Source organism: Belonocnema kinseyi, chromosome 5 (assembly GCF_010883055.1).
Source record: "Belonocnema kinseyi isolate 2016_QV_RU_SX_M_011 chromosome 5, B_treatae_v1, whole genome shotgun sequence".
In the NCBI taxonomy this organism is placed as follows: Eukaryota; Metazoa; Arthropoda; class Insecta; order Hymenoptera; family Cynipidae; genus Belonocnema; species Belonocnema kinseyi.
Window position 1 is genome coordinate 35,836,097 of NC_046661.1, and position 9,971 is coordinate 35,846,067.

General features: G+C 31.4%; 1 protein-coding gene across 3 annotated transcripts in view; it reads left to right on the forward strand.

Moving 5' to 3' along the window:
- LOC117172328 (patatin-like phospholipase domain-containing protein 2) overlaps positions 1-8,455 on the forward strand; it is a 65,184-nt gene extending 56,729 nt beyond the window's left edge. Inside the window, exons 8-12 of one of the 3 annotated variants that reach the window (XM_033360120.1) lie at positions 4,619-4,806; positions 4,895-5,070; positions 5,262-5,451; positions 5,863-5,898; positions 6,345-6,464. In XM_033360120.1, coding sequence (XP_033216011.1) covers positions 4,619-4,806; positions 4,895-5,070; positions 5,262-5,451; positions 5,863-5,867 — 559 coding nt within the window. In that variant the 3' untranslated portion in view covers positions 5,868-5,898; positions 6,345-6,464. Of the gene's footprint in view, positions 1-4,618; positions 4,807-4,894; positions 5,071-5,261; positions 5,452-5,862; positions 5,899-6,344 lie in introns of all 3 variants that reach the window. The other 2 variants (XM_033360118.1, XM_033360119.1) reach the window with 2 other exon arrangements.
- Positions 8,456-9,971: the final 1,516 nt, after the last annotated feature.

Here is a 9,971-nt window from a genome sequence, read left to right on the forward strand (position 1 = left end):
TGAGTTAGGGAGGGAACAAGTTATTTTATTCATACGATTGGATATACATATAATTGGCAGTAGAAATATATATATATATATATACACAGACTAATAAAAAATGTCGGACTCCCCCCCCCCCCTCCCCTATCAGCGAAAATATGCGTTTTCGAGAGCAATATTTCAGAAGAAAGTTTCAGGATTTTGGACGAGGATCTGAATGGTGACATTGAAGCCAATCGTAAGAACGCAAAATTTTACTTTCAGATATGCATCAAGGTCATGTGACCCGATTACCTTTGAGGTCTGATGAGACCATCTTTCCTTAGCTGGCCGGATCCACAAACGACCTTTTTTCTGTGTATTGACGAGACCCTCAATGGAGTTCGCCTTAACGGGCCCGATCCACATAGGGTTTTTTTTGCGGACTGATGAGACCTATAATGGATCTCGCCGTATTCCAGCGGATCTAGATACAATTTTGAACCATTTTTTTAAACCCTTGAGCTTTTTTTATACGACCCTGGAAGGACCCCGAAGGTCACATGAACTTGATGCATATCTGAACGTAAAATCTTCCGTTCTTTCGATTGGCGGTGTTAAAAATAGGGGTTTCCATTTGAAAAATTAAATTTGACCTTGAAATAATCTTAAAGGTCAACGCTAAGGTCAGCTTCAATGTCACCATTCAGATCCTCGTCCAAAACCATGAATCGTCCAAAACCCTGAATTGTTAAATTGGGATATCTTGGGGACATCCTTGACATATAAAATGAGTACATTATTAAGATATTATCAGGATATTCAGAGATATCCTTGGGACATTTTAGAGATATCGAGAGTTTCGGCATGTACGATATTATTCGCAATATCCCTAGGATCTCCTGGGATATGTCCAGAATATCCTGGAAGATAAATGGGATATCTTATGATGTGAGGGATTAATTTAAACATGGGTTACATTTATAAATAATTTCACATTTTGATTTCTGAGTTTAAATATTGAAAATGTACACCTTTACACGGTTATAAATATTTCAAATTTCGATCTTAAGAATTTGAAATTCTTTCAACTTTGCAAGTTTGCAGGGTTTTAATTATAAATTATTCAATTGTTAAACCTACAAGTTATAATTTGGAATAAGATTATTTGTTTCGTTTCAACTCGAATAACTAAAATTTTAAAAGTTGAAATACTAAAAGATTTTAATATACGAGTATATCATTTAGAATTGTTCATTATAAAAGTTTTTCAATTTAGAATTATTTAATTTCAAGCGCTTTAAAATTGAAATTGATTATGATTCGTTTCCTTATCAAAAAGTAATAATTCTAACGCTAATATCGTTAAAGTAACGCGTTATGTTCGGTGATTCGAAGTTAATCTTGGATTAGAGAAGTGACAATTAAGGAATCGATATATAATTCTGAACTCATTGTGGAATGTATTTATGTTCACGAAAATGAATGTGGAAATTACGCATTAATCATTTGTAATCAGTTACACAAGTAGAAAGAGCGCATATTTATGTTCACAAAAATGTATTTAGAAATTCAGCATGAACCGTTTGTTATCAGTTACATAAGTAGAAAGAGCGCGTGGGTCTACAATACTGAGATAGAAATGCATCTGCAAAATCTAATCACAGAACGTGTTCGCAAGAGGTCACACAGGGTGTTGTGTATCGTAATTATTTTAGATATTTGTGAGCTGATAGGAGCGCTTAATAGCATAATAGAGAATTTTACGTACGTCAATAATAATGAACAAAAGGGAAACACATTAAGCAACTGATGCGACATGTAGTACACATGTTTCTTACATTATACAAATAATTGCACATTTCCAAAAAAAGCAAGCCGCTTCATTCACCTCTCTAACATAATTGAATTATGCCACAAAATAACAGCCAAGTTTTTCTCACGGTAATCACCGTGCTGCCGTATTGTTAGAAAATAAACATAAACAAGCCAGACTGACTGATATGAAGCAGTAATCCTTTCAGATCTGATTTATGGTTTGAGGCTTATTTATTAATATATTTTAGAATACGTAACCGTCATTTTTACCAGAGGGTGGTGTTAAAAAATTACATTTCTGGGGGTCCGATTAAAATAAATATTACTGAGAGTATTGATTTGATGAAATTATTGAATAGCATAACAAAAGAGTACCATTAAAGTGAAACGGTCGAGTCTGTCAGGCACTTTTTGCACATTTTTAAATAATTTGATGCCTATTTCGATTTATTTTTGCTTGGTTTTGTAAGTATTTAGACAACTTTAAATTCAGATATTTAATATTGTGCATGTACAATTTGCAATTAAGAGCTTTGATAGATAAACAATTTGTTATGCTTCATTATGACTCTGTCAAATTTTGACTCTTATACTTATGTTCAATTAAAAATAGTTTAATATTAAAGGCTTGAATTAGAAATATTTTCTTTAAAATTTGTTAAGTTCCTTAGCCTTTTAGAAATCATAATATAGTGAAAATCTCTAATGTTATTTTGTATAACTATAATTCTAAAAAAAAATTCATTGGCAATTCAGCTGCCGCATCGAAGAAGGGCAAATAAACTTATTTCGCTGGGAGTGGAAAGGGCCCTGGAAGCTTTCTTAAACATTTTAGAATTTTTATTTTTATAGACTATATATAGATGCAGAATTTCATTGTGCATCTTTTCCCTCAGGAAAAAAGTTGTAGCTTTTTTAGTTTTCTAATTAAAGCCAAAGTAATTCAAAAATGTATTTAAAAAAATTATTGTTACATTTTTTCCAATGCCTGGCGCTTATCGGCCTTCTTTAAGTTCCACCGTTTCGTTTCTCAAGCGAATTTTGAGCAATAAAAAACTTTCAGGAAAAAAGTTGTTGGGCAAAAAATAAAAACTAATCAAGTAACCAGGTAGTATCAAAGTATTATGCATAAATAAATAATAATACGCTTTATTAAACAGGAATAAAAAACAAATTTACTTTCTCGATGTTTCACTTTGTTCAATTCCACGAATTTAAAGCATTTACAAATTCTCGGAATTAAGAATCCGTTTAATCTCAAGCATTAAATGTTTATGTTTTCTTTTACTTCTGTACAGTTTGTCTTAAAAATAAAAGTCATTCTATTTTACATAATATTAAATGAATAAATTATTTTACATTATGCACTAATATTTATTCATGCATAATACGTTAATATTACCTGATTACTTGATTAGTTTTTATTTGTTGCGCCGGTGAACTGTATTATAAATCTGATCTGAGACTCTCGCTACAGCCAGCGCGCGGACGTCTAACTGCTATCGTATTGAGATGTTAATAATTTATTGAATATCAATTGGATTGGGCTAAAATTCTCCAGAAAAATTGTTCGTACTGTTGTTAACAACTTTCTTGCTGGAATTTTTTTTGGTTAAAAATACGCCCGATAAACGAAACACTGGAAATTAGGGAAGTCCGATAAGCGCCACTCACTCAGAAAAAAATTTACAACAATTTTTTTAAAATAAATTTTTGAATTACTTTTGCTCTATCAGACAAAGGGCATTTCAAAATACGTTCCCTGGACATTTTATTGGAAAATCATTAAAACTGACGGAAGGAGCACGAGTTAAAGTAAAAAGCGAATCAAAATTAATTTTTACAAATAAGCCCATTTTTTGGCTTTAATTAGAAAACTCGAGTAGCTACAGCTTTTTGCACGGGGGGAAAAGATGCGCAATGAAATTTTACACCTAGATATAGTCTTTAAAAATCAAAATTCAAAAAATATTTCTGAAAGCCTCCAGGGGTCTTCCAACTCTCAGCGAAATAAGTTTATGTGCCCTTCTTCGAACCGGCCCGGGAAAATTTATTGTTGCAATGCGGCGAAAAAATAGAACGACCAGGATTTTTTCCGCGATTTCTTTTACCATATTTTTAAATAAATAAATTTAATTCATAATGCATACGTTTAATACATAATGAATTTAAAACTAATAAAATCAAGATTGAAAGAGAAGGAAAAAGAAATTCTACTATTAGATAGAATTTTAATCAGGAAATTTCGAAGTGACGATAATTAATGGAATTTTTCGTTGTCATAATCTTTCGCAAGATCGTTTCTCACTAGAGTGGTTAACAACTTTTCCTACTGATTATTCGATGCTAAATTTAAAGGCTTGTCCTGCACTGGATTGATATCTAATGATGCATGCTTTGTATTCTAATGTCCATGTTGGAACGAAAAATTGTTTTCCAAGTTGTATTTAAGAAAATGTGGAACTAAGTGCAACAATTACTCACAGTATATATTGGAAAATAATAAGCAACTTTTTAAAGTAATTATATAAATTCAAATATAAAACTGAATTCAATTCAATTTATAATTGATTTAAATAAATTGATGTTTAATTTTAGAGATATAAAGATCTTAAAACTTTTTAATGTGTAGCAAACTGAATTTTGAAGTTCTCACTTGTCGATTATTTTTTCAGTTTTTAGTGTTTTAACATTCAAATGTGTTAATATTTCGAATTTTTGCAAGCTTAAACGCTTTGAGCTTTGAAGTTCCAAAAACTCGTATGCTTCATTTTGTAAGAAGGACTGTTTGCTTTTTAATGAAGAATTAGTAGCAATGTATATAAATCTTATTTTTCAGATTGTTACGTTATTTTTCTACATTCGTGATGAATGCTCCGAAACTGAGGAAGAATCTTTTAGAAGTAAGCCGGTTCTTATTGGAACATTTGAGCTTACTTTTCCCAAAAATCAACTTTTATTATCTGCCGATGTCGCAAACTATCAAATGCCATTTAAATATTACGGAATACAGTCCGAGTGAGTTCGGTATTTAATCTTGAAAATCAATTTTTAATTCCTGAATCTTTTTATAAATTGTTGTAATTATAAAAATCGAACTCTTTCATGGTTGCAGAATTTTACGGCTTTGACGACTCGGATGATGAGGAAGGGATATTTAATCAGAAAGAGATGCTGAATTTGACTCTCCGATATAACAAATCTTGGAAGGACCTCACGCAATCTTCAAATTGTATTATTAACATGTCAGACTTAACGCCGATTGACGACACTTTTGAAAACATTCTTCAAGTAAGTAGTAAATGAATAAGTCAAATTAAAAAAAAAATCTTTAAAATACTCCACATTTATGAGATATGAATCTGAATGTTGAATTAAACATTGGTAAGTTGTAAACATTAGACACACTAAAATGCAATTTCGGATGTCCTAAAGATAATTGGCATTTCTGACAATATTTTTATTTTGTTATTGAATTGCAGGCGACATCGGATCAAGAAGCGTTGATGGCGTATTATTACATGGACGAAGATAATAAAGTTCGTGTCACAGAAATATTCGATGTCACGGACGCTGATAAACATTCGCCTATGGAACTCGAAGTTGACTCAAATGTACAAATTGATGAGTGGGACGAACCCGCGTGGAAAGCAAAGCACACTATAACCGACGGTAAATTTAATTTAATTCAATACACATTTTGGCAACACGCCTCACATTTCCTCTTTTTACGGTTATGTAAAGTACTTTATTTTTTAAATTTCACTTCTTCTTTGTCGCCAATGTGAGTCTCCTTTCATTATTATTTAAATTAATTAATTTGTATTATCAGTCCTTCTAAAAAAAAAATTTATAGTCTGGAAATTATTCAAAATTATATTGCTACCTAAATGTTTTTTCACTCTTTCATTATGCGGAGTGATTTAACATATATTTAACATTCAAGAAATGACAATATCTTCGTAATAAAAAGCATTTAAGGATAAAACGTATAAATTTCAGGATTTTCATATTAGAATTTAAAAAATATATAAAACCTATAAAGCTTTCTACTTCTGAAAGAACAATCCTTTAATATTTCAGGGTAGCCGCTTGATCGTGAAAAACCAGGAAATGACAGTAAATTCATTTTTGAAAAAGTGCATAAAAATTCCTCGTTTTCGTGCTTGTAAAGTGTTTCGAAAGTCTAGAAAATAGTGTACGAAAAAGTAACTAATATATTAGAAAGGAGCTATAGCCAATTTACACATAGGCACTAGTTTTCTCTCATGCCTTTCTAAAAAGCGCCACTTTTGGCACAGTTTTGAGGCACGAAAACTGGGAATTTGAACACGTGTTACTATCCTCAAGTGTTTTCTATAGTAAGTGTATATAAGTTTAACATGCGCGCCACACAACAGCTGACCCTCCCACCCAGGCATGAGATGTAATTCTTAAACGGCCCCTATTTAGTTAGTATTCTTTTATTCTGATTAAAATCTAGGACTGTGAGTTCTCTCTACAATAATATAGAAAAGAAAAATAGTTTTCTAGAAACATGTTTTTACCAATATAATTTTTTGTAGTTGTGTCTCAAATGCCTTACGTCAGCAATAATACTCGACGAAGTTCAGAAGATTCTTCCGACATTTCAATCGACGAAGATGTCATTGACGGTTTCAACATTTTCTCCGATCCAGAAAGCGAATGGGGAATGGAACAATGCAACAATGTCCAAACATCCCTTCCTTTAAATTCTCCATCGGATAGTCGACCCGAAGTTGATCAACCTTCGAACACGTCCACTTAGATATTTTTAAAACGATTAATTCAATTCGAAAAAAGGAATTTAAGTTAAAAAGACTATTTAAGTTTGCGTGCAAAGTTTCTCGAACAAAGAAATTTTGATATTGAAAACCATAAATATCGAAATTCGTAAATACATTAACGAACGGGTGAGTACATAAAAATTTGTGACTACTTTAGAAAGCTGGCGACTTTTTTTACCCATATTTTTCGACTCCAAAATATCTCAAAATTTAAGGAAAAACAAATTTGCGAACAGAATTTCTAGTCTAGTTTGTTCAATTTTGTAAAAGTTTAAAGCAAGTAAATCTCCGTCGATAAAATTGTTAATAGGTGGTTTAGTTTTTTGTTTTAAATTTTAGTTTCGATAAGAATTATAATTTTGAAATACTCTTTGTAGATAATGTAAGAAACTGTACCATTTTATTTTGTAAAACCATTTACATTCGAAAATTTATATTATTCATAGTTTTTTTTAAATTAATTTTTCATTCTGGGAGCATAATATCCTTTAAATTTAATGTACCCTTCTCTTGAAGTGCAACGAATTTTGGGCAATATCCCAATGGCAAATTTACAATTAATTAAGTCTGATTGTAGAAAACGCATGGTTTATACTTCATATGTATGCCTTGCCGTAGGTTGTGTTAAAAAACTCAATAATTTTTTTTCGAGAGAGGCGCCTCCTCATCTCCCTGGTGAAAATATTTAAAGCTTTCAATTTTTTACTTCCTAAATTTGCAGTCAAAATTTGAAATTTTTATAATTTTATGGTTTAATGTTTTCTAGGGATTTGATTAATGAAGCAAGTATAGTATTCTCTTCTTATGAGTGAGACAGAAATTGTGATTTCACCCTGTTGTACTCAACTTATTTTTATTGCCAGAGTATAATATAATAGGTCGTATTTTTAAATCGGCACTCGAGTTAATCCCATCGAACAAAGTTTATTAAGACGTTTGATAATGTAGACAAAAGACTGGAAAATTATTTCATAACGTATACTGGGATTCGGGAGGGCGGATTTTAAAAATAGACGCTAGTTAGTGGCCCTAAGACTAAAATAGCATGCAGCTGGGTCTGAGTGCTCACTTAATATTCTTCCATTAATATATCCCTCGCTGCGCAATGCAACGATACCTTCAACTATTCAGTGATATTTATTTATGAGGCAATGCATTGTATATTAAATTATTTAGCTTAATTCTCTTTATTTAATTCACTGGAGATAGATTTCTTTTCTAGTCTAGAACAATTGATAAGCATTCCCTGATTAGAAGTTAAATAACGAATTAATATATTTTTGTACTCCGTTCTTAAATAAAGCGCTCGTCTATGTTATAAAATCTGGAAACATTCAATGTTTTAATATGAAAATTTAATATTGATGAGGCCAGTGATGGTTTTTTGACTGAATTTGTCGAGCTGGAAGAATAAGTAGTGAGTCAAGTAATTGATAATAAAGGCGTATTTAATATTTCCAGATTACATGTGATTTTTAGAATTACTCTTTGGTTGTGTAACGAGTTGTGGTCGTAAGTGTGTACCAATACCAGTGAAAGGCTACAATGGCACATTGTTTGAAGAGAATCGAGACGGTCACGTTATCTCTTTGACATGTGGGTAATGTTAGATATCGCTATCGACACTCAAAACAACAAGTATCTTTTTTGTTCTGAAGCCGATTGAGTTCCATTGATAAGAAACAAAGAGAATAGGAGACGATTGATTTATTTATTGCAGTTTACGTAGAGCGCAAATTAGCCCGAAAATTTCGACTGTATTGTATACCGTCGATGATTATATTTTTATAACTCACTCTTTGCAGGTTTCACCTTGTCGATCTCTGTAAAGTATTTTGTGCGTAACATAAACAGGTTCCAATGACTAATTTTGTTATATTTATTTCAAAACCTATATCCCAATTATCCTTTTTTTCTTTATGGAAGTTTTGTTTTATTATGTGGCGAAAGTGAAATTTACTTTATAACATTTCTAAATAGCATTTGAGTTTCAAAATTGAAGAAAAATTTATTTTTTTAATTGAATATTCTTGTATAAAAAAGTAGGTGTACAATGTTTTGTGTTATGATTATCTGAATTGTTGTTTTAGAAATAAAATCATTTTTCTTTAAACCTCTTTAATTTTGAACTAATTAAAATATTTCAGTTTTATCTCTTGATGAAAATAAAACGTAAAATGGACTGATCGTGCATGCAATATGGAATGAAATTAGGGTAATTCCGTATAAAGAATCAGGTCACTGTTATTTTGTATAAAGAATAAATTTTGGGTTGCTCCGTAAATGAAATCAAGTCCATTTGACACTTGGCTGCCTGTGATGCGGGCATGTGTTGGCTTGCCGCGCTCTACCTTCCCATTGTTAGGAAATTAGAACCTATTAGGAAAAATCGAAAATTTAGTAACTTATTCATTAGCGAATTTTAAGGACATGTGATACTTAGAAAATTGTCGATTTTACCAGTTTTAGGTTCCCCCGGCTTTTTTTCTAGAATAATAAATATATTGTCTTAAAAATTTGGGAAATGATAGCGATCATGCTAACGGACGTCCACACACACTTTTTTTGTGGGTTAATTTAAAAAAGTTTTAATTTAGCAAAATGTGATTAATCTGCATAGCGCTTGGGAAATAGTACCGATGTTTTCACTGTTAGATTCCCCGGCTTTTGTCCTAGGATAAGAAATATTTTGCCTTCAGAATCTGGGAAATGATACCGAACATACTAACGGACGTCCCCGAACCCTTTTTTTTTGTGTTTTTTTATCAAAAAATTTTGTGATATTGCTAACAATGTGCGTGTATATTTCGAGGTTACGTGTGTCACAATTCACCCGAGCGTTACTTCCAAACTACAAAATATTTTTGGACGAAAACTTTGGACTCACAAATAAACATAGTAACTAATCTCCCGGAACTAACCTTTTTTGCAGGCAATCAAAAAATTTATTTTCATAAATAATTTCGAAATTATCGGAAAGGCAGAGATGAAAACCGACGTAACCTCAAAATAATGATATGCATACAATTTTTATTTAGGACAATAAATTTTTTTTTGTTATTATCCCTAAAAAAAGAGTCTGGGGACGTCCGTTATGATATTTTATAGTATCTCCGAATTCAGTTTTAAAACATTATAATTTTTGTGGATGAAAAGCCGGGGAAACTGTAAGTATCACATGCCCTTAATAGGCAGCGTTAGATTTTCTGGATTATGACGAGAACATTAAAAAAAAGATAGAAAAAAATCGGTCAATAACTTTCAAAGTTATTGCACTTTTCTTACGCTGCAAAGAGGTCCAGTAATGGATTTTCTCGGACTAATTTAGTGAAAATATTAACCGTTTTAATTGAACTTTTTTTCCATATTTCTAAAATTGAACCG